At 39.0% G+C, this 16129-nt stretch overlaps 1 protein-coding gene across 2 annotated transcripts in view; it reads left to right on the top strand.

Annotated features, from left to right (window-relative positions):
• Window positions 1-4886: 4886 nt before the first annotated feature.
• frem2b (FRAS1 related extracellular matrix 2b) overlaps window positions 4887-16129 on the top strand; it is a 159810-nt gene continuing 148567 nt past the window's right edge. Inside the window, exon 1 of one of the 2 annotated variants that reach the window (XM_087283168.1) lies at window positions 4887-10040. In XM_087283168.1, the coding sequence (XP_087139294.1) occupies window positions 5024-10040 (5017 nt within the window). In that variant the 5' untranslated portion in view covers window positions 4887-5023. The remainder of the gene's footprint in view (window positions 10041-16129) is intronic. The other variant, NM_001137661.1, reaches the window with a different exon arrangement.

The following is a 16129-nucleotide window of genomic DNA, read 5'->3' as shown; positions in this document are numbered from 1 at the left end:
ATGGATGTAGAAGGCTCATTCTGTAATTGATGAGTAGGATCTGACTGAGGTAATAACAATAATCTTGGCTCATGCAACGGGATGTAGGAGGTAATGGAGTGTCTTACATGTACTTTAAAGACCACTACGGAAAGGTTTTGGGGACCCAAAAAAAGTGACAAACCTGGCTGCTTCCTGTTTAGAGTCAGCGGTGTTGTTGGAGATCAGAGAGGTCAACTTTTTGTTTATTTTAATATTCTGAACAAATGATTCCTTGTTGTTTGTATACAGTGTAAAAACTGCAGGGCTCCACACAATTAATTCATGTTGTTCCAAACCCACGCCAACACGGTGGAGATCATGCAAACTCTACACAGAAATGCTAACTGGCCCAGCCAGGACTCCAACCAGTGACCTTCTTGCTGTGAGGCAACAGTGCTAACCACTGAGCCATCATGCATTCAGAAACACTGTACAATTCGCTATACAATAGGCTTTTTTATGTCTCTTACACATTTCTTTATGAGCAAAAGACTGACAGAAGCATTAAACTCTTAAAAAAAATGCTGAAATTGGTTCTAAATACACAAAGAAAAAAAGGCAGACCAACTAACGCTCAAAACTGCTGACTGTTTCGCCGCTGCCTTTCATCTTTTCAGAACATCTGCAGCTTCCTACACATCCAATAAGACCAAAATAACCATTATGTTAAATACAGGGTAGCAGCCGGGTGATGATAAACACTCCTAGAGCTTTCACTTTGACAATTTCCCCCAAAGTGAGTGTCGAAAGGCCTTTCATTCTTCTTGCAAATCGAATATGAGAAAACACTCCGGCTAGTAATAGATTGTCATACAATTAAGACCTTTTAAGCCTTTTACGATTCTGCATTACAAACAGAATTGTAAATGTCTAGAGAATGGATAATGGGTCCATGAATCAGCACCGGGCACCTCTAATCGGATGTGTCTGATTCACACTGGGGGTGTTGACAGGCTGAATTCCTCGCTGATGTGCATAATTTTAAGCCTTACTGGAAACATCAGCCAAACAGCAGGATGCCAGAATAGTTGGCTGTGTGTGTGTGATTGTGTGTGCTGATGGAAGTGGCTTTTGTTGGTGTGTGTGTGTGTGTGTGTGTGTGTGTGTGTGTGTGTGTGTGTATGAATTTATGTAAGTTTTCAGCTGAACATTTCAAGGATGAAATTGATTGAAATTGGACTCAAGTTATGATTTATGCAAATTTTTCTCATTTCATAGCTTCTGCAGTTTTAAACTTTGTTTTATTTTTGCTTGTTGGAGTTGGTGAAGTATTTCTCAAAATTTGTATGCTGATGTTTTTCAGTTTAACTATTTATATGCATGCAACATAAAAAAGTTCTATGACATTTAGTCAGACTTAGTGCTTAATGTAATATAGAGATGCTTTCCCAGTGAGACAAGATGATTCAAATGTAATAAAGTAATGTGAAGTAATGACACTTAAAACAGTAGATCCCTATATAGAGCTCTTCACACTGGGCCTGATCAAAGCAAAATTTTGTGTTTTATTTTTCATCCCGTTGCACTACAATGAAAGATTCACCTTTTATGTCTCATATTGTCATTTGCTTTATTTAAGTCTTACTGAGCATTAACATGCACTGCAATTTATAATGATTCACAACAAAAATAATATATACTGTGTTCTGCATGCCCATAGAGATATCTGATATAGTACTGTAGGAAAAAATATAATATAATATAATATAATATAATATAATATAATATAATATAATATAATATAATATAATATAATATAATATAACATAACATAACATAATATAATATAATATCATGTAATGTAATGTAATATAATATAATTTAATGTAATATAATATAATATAATATAATATAATATAATATAATATAATATGATATAATACAATATAATTTAATGTAATATAATACAATATAATTAATATAATATAACATAACATAATATAATAATATAATGTAATTTAATGTTATATAATATAATATAATATAATATAATATAATATAATATAATATAATGTAATTAATGTAATATAATATAATACAATACAATATAATGTAATATAAGGTATTATAATACAATATAATTTAATATAATAATATAATATAATTTAATGTGATATAATGTAATATAATATAATTTAATGTGATATAATATAATATAATATAATATAATATAATATAATATAATATAATATAATATAATATAATATAATATAATATAATATAATATAATATAATATAATATATCAATGGTTAGGAATATTATGGTTGGACCCCTTTTTGCATTCAGAACGACCTTAACCCTTCATGGCATGGATTCAACAATGTACTGGAAACATTCCTCAGAAATTTTGGTCCATATTGACATGATAGCATCATGCAGTTGCTGCAGCTTTGTTGGCTGCACATCTATGATGCAAATCTCCAGTTTTACCACATCCCAAAGGTGCTCTATTGGATTGAGGACTGGTGACTGTGGAGGCCGTTTAAGTACAGTGAACTCGTTGTCATGTTCAAGAAACCAGAGATTCACAAGCAGATTCATGCTTTATGACAGGGTGCGTTATCCTGCTGAAATAGCCATCAGAAGACGGGTACACTGTGGTTATAAAGGGATGGACTTGGTCAGCAACAATACTCAGGTAGGCTGTAGCGTTGACACGATGTTCAGTTGGTACTATCAAAAAAATATTCCCCACACCATTACACCACCACCAACAGCCCTAACCGTTTATACAGGATGGGATGGATCCATGCTTTCATAGTGTTGACGCCAAATTCTGGCCCTACCATCCAAATGTCGCAGCAGAAATTGATACTCATCAGACCCGGCAACTATTTTCCAATCTTCTATTGTCCAATTTTGGTGAGCCTGTGTGAATTGTAGCCTCAGTTTCCTGTTCTTTGAGTTACTGTTGCCTTTCTATCAGCTGGAACCAGTCTGGCCATTCTTATTTCGGACCATTCTCTGTAAAACCTAGATATTGTTGTGTATGAAAACCCCAGTAGATGAGCAGTTTCTGAAATACAACAACAATGCCATGTTCAAAGTCACTTAAATCACCTTTCTTCCCATATCTGGGGAAGCAGAAGATAATCATGACCATGTCTACATGAATAATTGCATTGAGTTGCTGACATGTGATTGGCTGATTAGAAATGTGCGTTAACGAGCAGCTGGACAGGTGTACCTAATAAAGTGGCCGTTGAATGTCTACTGTATGTCGCTAAAGGTGTGGTGTGGTAATATTATGTATTTGATTATGTAAGTTTTATTATGAATAATGCATGGCTATTTTCCAATCAGCAATAATGACTGACATTATTTGTCTCCCATATCTGCAGTACTTATCAAAATATTATTATTATTTTGTTAAGCACTTCAGAAATGGTAAACAAGAATGCGTCCATGCAAGCATTACAAATATTACAAAGAATTAATGACATTGCTGGAATAATATTTAAAGGTATGCATTCAGACTGAATATATTATGTTGTCTTTTCTCTCTCCAGCACCTGCTCTGTTCTCTCACATCCGCTGTCAGCTGCACAGAAAGATGTGCATGTCTTATCAGTCAATAAAAGCCCATCACATGTGTGAAATACAGCTCGTCCCAAGGAACATTTGACCTAAATAACTGACATGCCTGATTTTAAAGTTTCATTTATAGGGTTTTCTAAAAACCTCTCAGGTGGAATAGAACAATGGAGGAATATTTGAGTGACACTGAATATTTTGCTACAGGGGATTTACATAATGTTTTATATATAATAGATTCTATTCTTAAATAGCAGATCATTCTGTGTTTGTGAGAAGCATTATTTTATGAAGACAGCATGTTGTTTGCCAGATTACATAACTGGTGGCTTTTATCATGTGGCCAAAAATATTTAAATAAAATGAAGAAGATATTTGCATTAAATAAATAGGATGTTTTTCTTTAATTTTAACAGTGTAGGATTAGAGTTAATTTTGTTCATCCAGCACAACTGCTTATGTTGTGAAGAAAAAAACTGTAGGGTTACCGCTCTTGATTTTCCTTTTCACCACCAGAGAGAGCTGGCATAATGCAAAGTGGATGCTTATAATCCATATCAGACAATTGTAGAAATTATTATGACCTCACATCCTTTTGCATGCTTAATCTTTTGTTTGAATTGTATTATTTATATTTTTATTTTTATTAAAATTATTATTATTATTATTATTAAGCAAATATCATTGCCTCTAAATAATAATAATATGATAATAATAAATAGTATAGGTCATTCATATAAAGTTAATTAATCAATTTAATTATTACAGAACCTATTAAATAGAAGATACTTTATTAGGAGGGGAATTTTTATTCTACTTTTAAGATAAAACTGTTTTGTTCTGGTTCAAAATAATTTAAAAAAATCATTTTTACAATTGTAAATTAATTTCTGCCTCTCAGACATCTTTATTTTTCATTTTTTACCCCCTCCATAACCTGTTTAGACTGGTCATTTCTGTTTATTTCAAAGCTTAGCTCAGTGTATTTATTTTATTCAATTCTAAAAGGTTTTATTTAGTATATGTGGCAGTCGGATGCTTAAAGTCTGATGGGAAATACAGTTTCTGATCTTAATGAACAAATAAAAGGCAGAGCAACATATACTTATGTACTAGTTTGGATAAAAGAGGGAATGCCGAAACGGCTTGCCATAATACGCCACAACTATTCCTTCTCAATACATGTCGATCTGTCCCCGCTTGCCTTTGTGTGACACTGCGAGCGACCAATCAGAGCGGCTCTAACGCATTCCACCGTGAACGTCAGCCAATCGCGTGAGAGCGGGGCGTGATTTCCCTCTCACGGCTCCGCGAGGCATGAAGTTTATTCATAGTGCGAGCAGCTCAGGGAGAAAGATGCACCTTTGCGCGGATGCGAATGGGAGATTTTTCTATTGCGCGCTTTAACTTTTCACACTTCCACGGATTGTTTCTAAGGTGAAATAGTAACTGTTGTTTACATTACAAATGGCTGGGAGTAGAACAGAGCAGCGGCACCGAAGATCGTTTCACGTGCACTTGTTTGTCATTACATTGACTTTGATTCGCGATGCATCTTCACAGGGCTTTGAGAGTTTGGGATTAACCTACGGTTTAAGGTCTGAACTTTCAGAGGATGCTATTCTCGTTGCCAATAATGGAATACGAGTTCCTTTCGGGAGATCTGTCTTTATTGATCCAATCAATGATCTGGTTATTCAAGTTCAGCCCGGAGACAAGTGCACCGTAACGGTTCTGGATAATGACCCACTGTCACAGAGACCTGGACAGCTGTCCCCGAAAAAGTTTCCTTGTGAATTCGGTCCCAATGATGTAAAATACTCGCATTTTGGATCCAGGAGCCCCTCAAAAGACAGAGTAAGACTTCAGCTCAGATATGACACTCAGACTGATACAGTTATCATTCCCTTTATGATGGAGGTGGAGGTGATTTTCACTCAGCTAGAGATTCTCACCAAACACATGCCTGTAGTTGTAGAAAAACTGCTTGGATTGAGTAATCCTATTGATAAGAAAATCCTGGAGTTCACTTATGACAGAAATGCTCATTTGTGCAAAGTTACATCTCTGGCCAGTGGCAGCTCATTGCCTCGATATGGAAAGCTGGTTGACAATGGAAAATTGGGGAAACCTGTAGACTGTGATGAATTTGTCAGGATGGACATTCGTTATCAGCATACTTTTGCACATCGTTCCCCAAACAGAGATTATATTCCCATGTATTTAGAATTACAAGACAAAGAAGCGAATGTGCTGAAGCAAGAGTTTTTCCAAATTGTAGTGCTCATAAAGGAGGGCGAGGAAAACACGGCTCCCAAACCAAGTTTTGTAGCAATGATGATGATGGAAGTCGATCAGTTCGTAATGACGGCTATAACCCACGACATGCTTGCTGCTGAGGATGTGGAATCTAATCCTGATGATTTAATCTTTAACATCACTTCCCCGCTGTCCTTTGAGGAGGGCTACATTGTGAGCACGGATGACAGGAATTTGCCCATTACGTCTTTTTATCAAGCAGACCTGAAAGAGCTTAAGATAGCCTATAAGCCTCCCGCTGTGGACTCAGATGCGGAGAGAATTTTCCAAATTGAATTTGAAGTTGTAGACACTGAGGGGGCTATATCGGACCCCTTTGCGTTTATGATAGTGGTTAAGCCTATGAACACTCTAGCACCAGTTGTGACCCGTAATACGGGGCAGCTGCTTTATGAGGGTCAATCCAGGCCACTGTCAAGCTCACAAAATCTACAAATTAGTGATGAGGACAATTTAGATTATGTTCAGATCACGGTTATTAATGGGCTTCGCCATGGAGAGCTCACAGTTCTGGGCTCCAGGCAAAAATTCTTCACTCCAGCAGACCTCGATGTGGGAAGCGTGATCTACCAGCATGATGGCAGCGATACGTACAGCGATAATATCATTTTCAGAATGACAGATGGCAAAAATGAAGTTGAGTTTCTGTTTCCCATTACAGTGGTGCCAACTGATGACGAACCTCCTATAATCAATGCCAACACCGGTTTGGTTTTGTTTAAAAACCAAATGATGCCTATTTCTTCTTTAACGCTTAGTGCGGCAGATATAGACTCTGAGGATTCAACTATCAAATTCATCATGGTGCCTCCTTACTCTAACATCGGAGAAGTGATACTTCGTCAATCAGATGCACCAGAGGATCCGTCCACATGGAGGTTCAACGCAGAGGATGAGATGTATGAGAAAGTAGTGACCGAATGGCTCCAGCATGATATCACAGAAGGCAAGTTGTTTTATAGACATATCGGACCACACAATACAAAAACCATCATGGATCAGTTTGTTTTCCGTGTGCAAGATGACAATGATCCACCAAACCAGTCAGGAGAGAACTCTTTCATCATCAAAGTTCTCCCCATTGATGATATCCCCCCTGATATGTATCCTGGGACCACCTTGCAAATGACTGTTCATGAATACCATCTCACTTTTTTCCGAAAGAAATTCTTGCGCTACACAGATTTGGATTCTGACGACAGGGATTTGAAGTACACAATTACCCAACCACCCGCTGACACAGATGAGAACAGCCCTGGCATTCTGGGAAGCATCGTTTTAACCGAGAGTCCAACTTTGGAGGTCAATGAGTTCACTCAGGCGCAGATAAATCATCACAAGATTGCCTACAAGCCTCCCGATCTAGAACTTGGAATAACCCCACACGTGGTGCAGTTCCAATACAAAGTCGAGGATACAGCAGGAAACAGCGCCAGTGGAGTTTTCACCATATTTTTACAGCCTGTGGACAACAAACCTCCGCAGATCACCAACACGGGCTTTACTTTGCAAGAACGAGGGATGCACGTCATCACACGCGCTGAGCTGGACACCACAGATGCCGACACGGACAGCTCACAGATTTTGTTTACAATCACCCAGCCTCCACAGCATGGTCAGGTCAAGTACACATTCACCGACATGACTAAAGGGAATTCGTTTAATTTGGATGACATATCGAATGGCAGAATATCTTACATTCATAATGGGGATGAGTCAACTAGTGATTTCTTTCAGCTGGATGTCAGTGATGGTGTCCATGTTGTCACAATCACCGTCAGGATCAGCGTAAAGCCTATTGACGATGAAGCGCCAATCATCAGCCTTCCAGAGGGAACTATTGGCTCCTATATAGATGTTTTAGAGAACGGAGCGACTGAGATCACAACCAATGTTATTCAAGGTCGAGATGAGGACACCGATGACCTAAGGCTGACCTTTATTGTGGAGGATCCCCCAGTGTTTGGTGAAATATTAGTAAATGGTGTGCCATCCAATAGGTTTACTCAAGCAGATATCATCAGTGGTTTGGTAGTGTATGCGCATAATACTGGAGAAATTGGCTTGGCAACAAAACAAGACTTTTTCAATCTGACACTCACCGATATGTCTGATGAATGGACAGTTGGGGGGAATAAAATCAAAGGGGTTCGCGTGCAGGTCACCATTCTGCCATTGGACAGTCAGGCTCCGGAGGTGTTCGTGGGCCCCCAGTTCATCGTCGTAGAGGGTGAGAAAAATGTTATAGCAATTTCGCACATTAGCGCCAATGACATTGACACCCCTAATGATGATCTCCTTTGCACAATTATTGTGCAGCCCACTTCAGGTTATGTAGAAAACATTTCCCCCGCACCAGGATCTGAAAAATCCAGATCAGGGATTGCCATCAGTGCTTTCACCATCAAAGACATTCGGGAAAACCACATTTATTATGTGCAAAGTATTCATAAAGGAGTCGAGCCAGTTGAAGATAGGTTTACTTTCAGGTGTTCAGATGGGATCAACTTTTCCGAGAGACACTTTTTCCCAATCGTCATAATCCCATCCAATGATGAGAAGCCTGAGATCTATATGAGAGAGTTTGTTGTGATGGAGGGCATGAACATTGTGATTGACACTCCAATATTAAATGGCGCCGATGCTGACGTTCCAGCGGATGAGCTCACATTTATTATTTCAAAACCTCCGAAACATGGATTTATCCTTAATCAGCTAACCTCAGGCACAATTCCTGTCACAAACTTCACTCTCGAACAGATACGAGAGGCTTCAAGTATTGTCTACGAACATGATGATTCAGAAACCACAGAGGATAGCTTTGAAATTCTTCTTACTGATGGTAAATTCACAGTGGAGAAAACCGTTATGATCATGGTCATATTGGTGGATGATGAAACACCAAGGATGGCGATTAATGATGGCCTTGAAATAGAAATCGGAGAGGTCAAAATCATCAACAATAAAGTGTTAAAAGCCACTGATTTGGATACAGAAGACAGCACTCTGACCTACATCATCCGTTATGGTCCGAATCAAGGTATTTTACAAAAGCGAACACCATTTGGACTATTTGAGAACATAACCGTCGGAATGAACTTCACACAAAATGAGGTCGACCAAGATATAATTATGTACATTCATAATGGACAAGAGGGAGTTCGTGACCTTATTAAATTTGATGTTACTGATGGCATTAACCCTTTGATTGACAGATACTTCTATGTAACTGTGGGTGGGATAGATATGGTGTTCCCAGATGTAATAAGCAAAGGTGTTTCTCTAAAAGAAGGAGGAAGGGTAACTCTAACCACAGATCTGCTCAGCACCAGCGATTACAACAGCCCTGATGAGCATTTGGTTTTCACCATCACTCGTGCCCCAGTAAGAGGACACTTAGAGTGCACCGACATACCAAGTATGCCCATAAGTTCATTCACTCAGCTTCAACTAGCCGGGAATAAAATCTACTACATTCACACTGCAGATGATGAGGTGAAGATGGACAGCTTTGAGTTTGAAGTGACCGATGGTTACAATCCAGTTTTCCGTACTTTCCGTGTGTCCATTACAGATGTGGACAACAAAAAACCAGTAGTGACCATTCACGGACTTATTGTTAATGAAGGTGAAAGTAAGCTGATCACTCCTTTTGAGTTGACGGTGGAGGATCGTGATACAGCCGACCAGCTTTTAAAGTTCACTATTACTCAAGTGCCTGTGCATGGCAAGTTGTTGTTTAATAACACCAGATCCGTCACTTCTTTCACCAAGCAGGACCTGAATGAAAACATGATCCGCTACAAGCATGATGGAACCGAGTCTGCATCCGATAGCTTCTCGTTTACTGTTACCGATGGAACCCACACTGACTTTTACGTGTTCCCTGACACGGTTTATGCCACTCGCAAACCCCAAATGATGAAAATCACTATTTATTCAGTTGACAATGGAGTTCCGCAGGTTGTGACAAATAAAGGTGGCACAACCTTAAGAACTCTTTCTACTGGTCACCTTGGATTTCTGATCACTAGTAAAACATTAAAGGCAGAGGACAGAGACAGCCCTCAAGGAGCAGTGACTTTTAAAATTACAGTGGGAGCTGAACATGGCTACCTGATTGACCTGGGGAAAGGCAACGCCACTATTACCACATTCACCCAAGGTGAGTCTTTGATGATAATGTAATGCTGCTGTATGTTATAATATTTTAAATCTTTTAAATTAATCTGCATTTCTGGTAGATTAATGCTTAATGCGTTAGGATAGTATGTGAGAGAATAATGGATTAACATACATGTCAGAATACTATCTTATAGGGATATTTTATGCAAAAATGAAAATTCTGTGATCATTTATTCACCCTCATGTCAATTCAGATCCGAAGGGCTTTCTTTCTTCTGTGTAACAGAAGAAGGTGATCTTTTTTTGTGGAATATCTTGGGTGCTCATTTCCACATGATAAAATGTCTATCGACCCCCTATTTTTGTGGAAAAATTAATAAATAAAAATATGTCAGCTGGTCTTCAAGCTATAAATGTTCCCAAAAAAACCCTGATTGAAAGCTACATAATATGGGTTTGGCCACTCAGTAGTATGTTTTTGCTTTAATAAACTTCTAAATAGCTGCTTATTGATAATTATAAATGTAATAGTTGGGTTGAGGTATTTCCACGTAGATGTGTGCATACAATTCTGAACTGCATTGTTAAAAAACAGTCTACCTACCTATATTTACATCCAAACTGGCAGCATAAATAGACAGGAATTACCTTTAAAAGATGGTCACACTTTATTTTGATAGTTTGTTTGTTGGATTAAGTTACATTGCCAGCTAACTCTCATTAGATTATAAGTAGACTGTTAGGTTGGGGTTATGGTTAGGGTTGCGGTTTGTGTAAGTTAGCATGTACTAGCATAGTTTCTTATAGTCATTTAAATGTCTGTTGAAGGAGCGGTATCAGCAGATATTAAGCAGACAGTCTACTAATACTCAAATGGACCATAAAAGTGAAGTGTTACCTAAAAGATTTAACACTTAAAATGGCAAATATTAATTTAGCCATAATTATCACATAGCTAATAACAACATAACCAGTTCTTTCTAATTCTTCAAGAGTCAAGATGATCTTTGACCTGATTCGGGAGCTCCTGAAAATAGAGTTTTGACAGACAGAGATAGGGACAAAGATACTACAAGTGAACAATCCTAAATATATTCCTGAAATGAGGATATGTTTAACTTTATTTATTAGTCAAAATCATTTCAAAGGTTAAAAATTGATTCAAATAATCATATGAAGAAAGTAATGAGAAAAAGGATGAACGTTGATCCTTTCTGGGATGGATTTGAAGACAGAAATCTGACCTCATCGTGTCCAATAAACTTAGTAAAAACTAATAAGGTCACTTCATTCCATCATGTTGTCCCAATCAATCTGGAAGCCAGCATTTTGTACAGTGTAAGAGTAGGTGGTCACACTTTATTTAGCTACTTTATTCACTTTATTTCTACTTTTGTAGTGTTTCTTTTTCTCCCCATTTTGAGGGATTGTTTTGTCTTAATTATATGGACATGAGCAGCCTGTGTATGAGGGTGAATAAAGATTGGAGGGATTACCTTTCTTTGTAATGAACATGATACCCAATAATAACTACAATGTTCTAAAGAGCACCAGGGAGGATTGTCTTAAAATATTTAAAAGCTATCTGAAAAAGAGAACACATGGCTGTTAAAGAATGACATCAGTATCCTTTGTAAGATGTTTTTGACTTTTAATAAGACTGATACAACATTTTCACTGTAAGGTAAAAAAGGCCTAATGTTTTACACCAATACATAAGCAAACAAACATGCTTGTGTTACTCAAGTCGCCCAGTCACAGGAAAGGACTTTCAGTGCTCTCAGGCATATCTGGACAGCTTAATATAGTTATAAAAAGTTGTAAATGTCAAAACTAGCAGGGGACATGCTCAACTTGCCACTGTGCTTCCCCTTTCTAAATATGCTCCTTTTTTAGGATTCTCTTTGAATATTTCAAGGGAGTTTAGCACAGTTGGAGGCTGGGTGGTGTTGGTGTGGGCTACTGACAGTAAATAAAGTTGCTGTTACCTTATGGGCATTTGAAAATGATGGGTTTACATTTTTATGAGCTGGCCCCTTTGAAGAGAAATGTTTTGACATCAAATATTGAAGATAGGCTAGCAGTGTGGATGTAACACCCTCTCAGAAAGAAAAAAAAAAAAAACACACAGATGAAATCCACTCCAAAGTTTAAGCACAAGAGGGGCTGATGGAGAAATTAATAGGCGGGTGCCAGCTGGAGACCTGCGGCTCTTTGTGGCTCTTTCAGTCAGAGGGGAATTGATGTACCACAGCTTTAGTGCTTCATATTTCTTTCGCTGTAAATTAAACACTGCCCAGCTGATGAATCTCAGACATAATGCAGTCTGGTGCCTGCAGCCCTCTGTGCAAGAGCACATGGGCAAAGTGCCCATGTTTGAAAGCAATTTCAAACTTGGTTCATTTACAGTACAGTACACTGTCCCGAATGACACCTTGTGCTCTCTTGTTCCTCTTCAGAGTCTAATCTCTGGACTCCAAGACTCACATGGACTGCTAACCAAAAGTTCACTTTGGAGTTCACACCATGTGGCATTTGCGACAAGGTTACCCTTTTAGAGAAAAAAAGAGAAAGTTTAAACTTAGTCTTGTCTGCTCCGGAAAATATATCGTCTGAGCATCGATACTGCAACGTGTAGGTTCGCAGTAGTCACATTGCAGGATATGCAATGTTTATTATGATTATAAATTTTAAGAAGTTTATCATTTGCATGTGTCTTTAAGGCCGGTGACTTTGTCAGTATCTTAAGAGAGTTTATACAGGGTTGTTACTGGTGCTGGAAATCCTGGAAAATGCTTGATTTTTAATATAGTGTTTTCAAGGTTAGAAAAGTGCTTGGATTTTGGACAAAGTGCTTGAACCTGCTTGAATTTGCAGGGCTCGAAATTGTGACTGTTTTCATGGTTTCATATGCGCACAATTTTATCTATGTGACCTCAAAATATATTTGGAAGCATATGTGCGAGTGCATAAATTGTTGTCGTGCGTGTTTTTATTGCAAAATGTTTACCACGTGTGTATTTATGGAGCTAATAATAAGCCAAAACAAGCTGAATTTGAATTGTGTTTAATTGAATTATTTACATTTGTAAGTTAATAAAACTGATTATGTCCTATTAGAAATGTTTTGAATTTGTATTTCTTAACCTGATTATTGAACATCTGAAACTTAAGACAACTTAATTTTTTAAGTCAGATTTTTATAGACATATTTTTAAACTTCAGATTTGTTTTGGTTCTGTATTTAAAGACTGCAGATATTGAGTATGTAAAAATACAGTTTTAAGTTTTTAAGAGGGCGAAGCAGTGGCGCAGTAGGGTCGCAGTAGTGGCGCAGTAGGGTCGCTGGTTCGAGCCTCGGCTCAGTTGGCGTTTCTGTGCTCCGGTTTCCCCCACAGTCCAAAGACATACGGTACAGGTGAAATGGGTTGGCTAAATTGACCGTAGTGTATGAGTGTGATTGTGTGTGGATGTTTCCCAGAGATGGGTTGCGGCTGGAAGGGCATCCGCTGCATAAAAATTTGGCGGTTCATTCCGCTGTGGCGACCCCGGATTAATAAAGGGACTAAGCCGACAAGAAAATGATGAAAGTTTTTAAGAATTCAAATGAACACAATTCAAATTCAGATTGTTTTGGCACTATTAGCTACATGAGACATTCACCCAGAATGCATCTTTGCACCTGAAATGTCAATCCAATGAATGTAAAAAATAACAAACGATTAATACTACACCCAGACAAAATCTGACTTTAAGCTCATTTCTTGAGATATCAACTTTAGGTAGAAAGAGACCAAACTTAAAAACATACTTCATCGAATAACTGAACTTTTTTTGTTTGTTTGTTTGTTTTTATCATTTTTGGGAGAACTATTCCAATAATTCTATGCTCTAAAGGACTCAACGATTTGAGTTGAAATGTCATATTGTGTTTTTTAAAATAGCACAATGAATTTAAATGTTAAGAAAAATCATACAACATATTTAAACGTATTTAACCAAGGTTAATAGGTGCTGGAAAAGCACACAAATGCTGCTTGAAAAGTGCTGGAATTTGAAGTTGGAAAAGGTGTAAGAACCCTGTTTATAGCATGTTAGTAGTGCATAAAGAAGATTAATTGTATTAAATTACTTATATGATGATAACCATGCTGTTATTTTACATTTGATAATTCAATTTCTGTGTCTGAATTTTGTTGCTCTCTTCAGAAAACCATGAAGCATGTTTTTTTTTCACTTTAATTTTTGCTCCGTTGTTTATTTATAACTGTAGTTTATTAATTGTATATAATTAATTGTATAAAAGTATATTTATGATTTACTCCCCTATAAATATCATCACAATCAATCTAAAGTAATGACTTTGCTTAAATTTGCTATTTAATTCTTCTGGTGAAATTGTATTTATATTGCAATGTATGTCGCAGGGGAAAAATATCACAATGTCAAAAAATAAATAAATAAATGCAATGAAGTTAAATGATTTAAAGCAGAATTTAAATATTTTTAAAATGTATAAGTTAATATTTATTAATTTATTGCCTTTAATACAAAAATAACAAATGAAGTTTGTAAATAGTTGTTTACTTATTTTTTATACCTATTTCGTTTTTGCGTAAACTGCGAAATGCTAATGTATGATATACAGTAGTTGATGTCATCTGCATCATACAGTATGTTTACAGGCATGTGAGTGCCAACCAAAACAACTATCCGCTTGTTAAGTCATGACGTGTGAAATACTGTTCCCCTTCGGGGGGAACTTCAGCACTATAAGTGGATTTGATTGTAAAATCCACGCATTGGGAGGTTCGGTTCAGAAGCTACTCGTCTGAAAGAGTATTGAACGGGCCAATTAAGAATGAATTGGCAGCGCAAGCCTGCGCAGGTGAGCGGCATAAGCAATCAACTGAGTATATAAGCTCACCTGGCGCAGCAGACGCTATCCTTTTCGCTTCAGAGACTTTCTGATCGAGTCGATGAGGGTTCCTCCTGCTGTGACCAGCGATTCTGAGCGAACGAGAGCATTCTCCCGGTCCAGAGTGTGTACACGCAGTGGCAGACGGTCGAGCTGGGTTTCTCCCTTGCCTGGCGTTCTTTGGGTCCGGTCCTCCAGAGCGGTGCGTATAAAGTTGCAAACTTCACAGAAAGAGCAACACAGTCGTGCAGCACGTCCTTATCAGGACGGCGCTCCGACTGTGCGTTTCTGGATGCGGTGGTTTCCTGTCCTCGGATGATGGGCGCGGGCACTGCGTTGCATGTCTGCGGGTCCAGCATGTTAATGCGCTGCTCGCGGGCAGTTCATGACGTCATTGCGATGCCATGACTGTTGCGCAAGATCGCGGTTAGCCTTTGCAAAAGGGCGAACCTCCCCAGTTGTCCCCTGCTCTGCAGCGGGCACTCGGGCAGATCTGAGGGTTTCAGCGAGAGATAATCCGTCGCCCACGGGCCCGCGGACCTCCCGCTCCTCTAAGCGCTCCATCCAAGCTTCGGGCGGGGGAAGCGATCCGTCTAACAGATGGTAGCCCTTACGCCCGATGACACCGGAGACCAGATGTCCACCGCGGCATCGGAGGGTGGGCTTTCATTGTCCGATGATGATCCAGACCCGCTCGCCCCCTTCGGGCTGGTGAGCGCTGTCACTACGGATCCTGAAACGGACATGTTAGCCGTGCTTTCCCGGGCTGCTTCGGCCGTGGGTTGGAGATGGTTTATCCCCCAGCTCCGCGGCCGGACCGACTAGAGGGGCGTTCCCTTCTTCCCGGAGGTGCACAGTAGGCTCACGCGGTCTTGTAAAGCACTTTTTTCTGCTCGTGCTGCGTGTTCCTCCACCCTAACCACTCTTGACGGTGAAACAGCCAGGGGGTATGTGGCGATTCCTCAGGTTGAGTGCGCGATGGCGGTAAATCCGCGCGGCGCCTCTTCTTGGTGGGGTCCGCCTCGTCTCCCATCCAAAGCCTGTAAGTTATCTACCTCCCTCGGAGCTAGAGCTTACATAGCTGCGGGCCAGGCTGCTTCCGCCTTGCATGCGATAGCCACCTACCAGCGCTACCAAGCGCAGGCGCTGGCCGAGCTGCACGAGGGTGGGTCCAACCCAGGCTTACGAGCTTCGCACCGCCGCTGACTTAG

Source organism: Danio rerio, chromosome 15 (assembly GCF_052040795.2).
Source record: "Danio rerio strain M-AB ecotype USA chromosome 15, GRCz13ab, whole genome shotgun sequence".
Lineage (NCBI taxonomy): Eukaryota > Metazoa > Chordata > Actinopteri > Cypriniformes > Danionidae > Danio > Danio rerio.
This window is presented reverse-complemented; position numbering and strand designations above follow the sequence as displayed.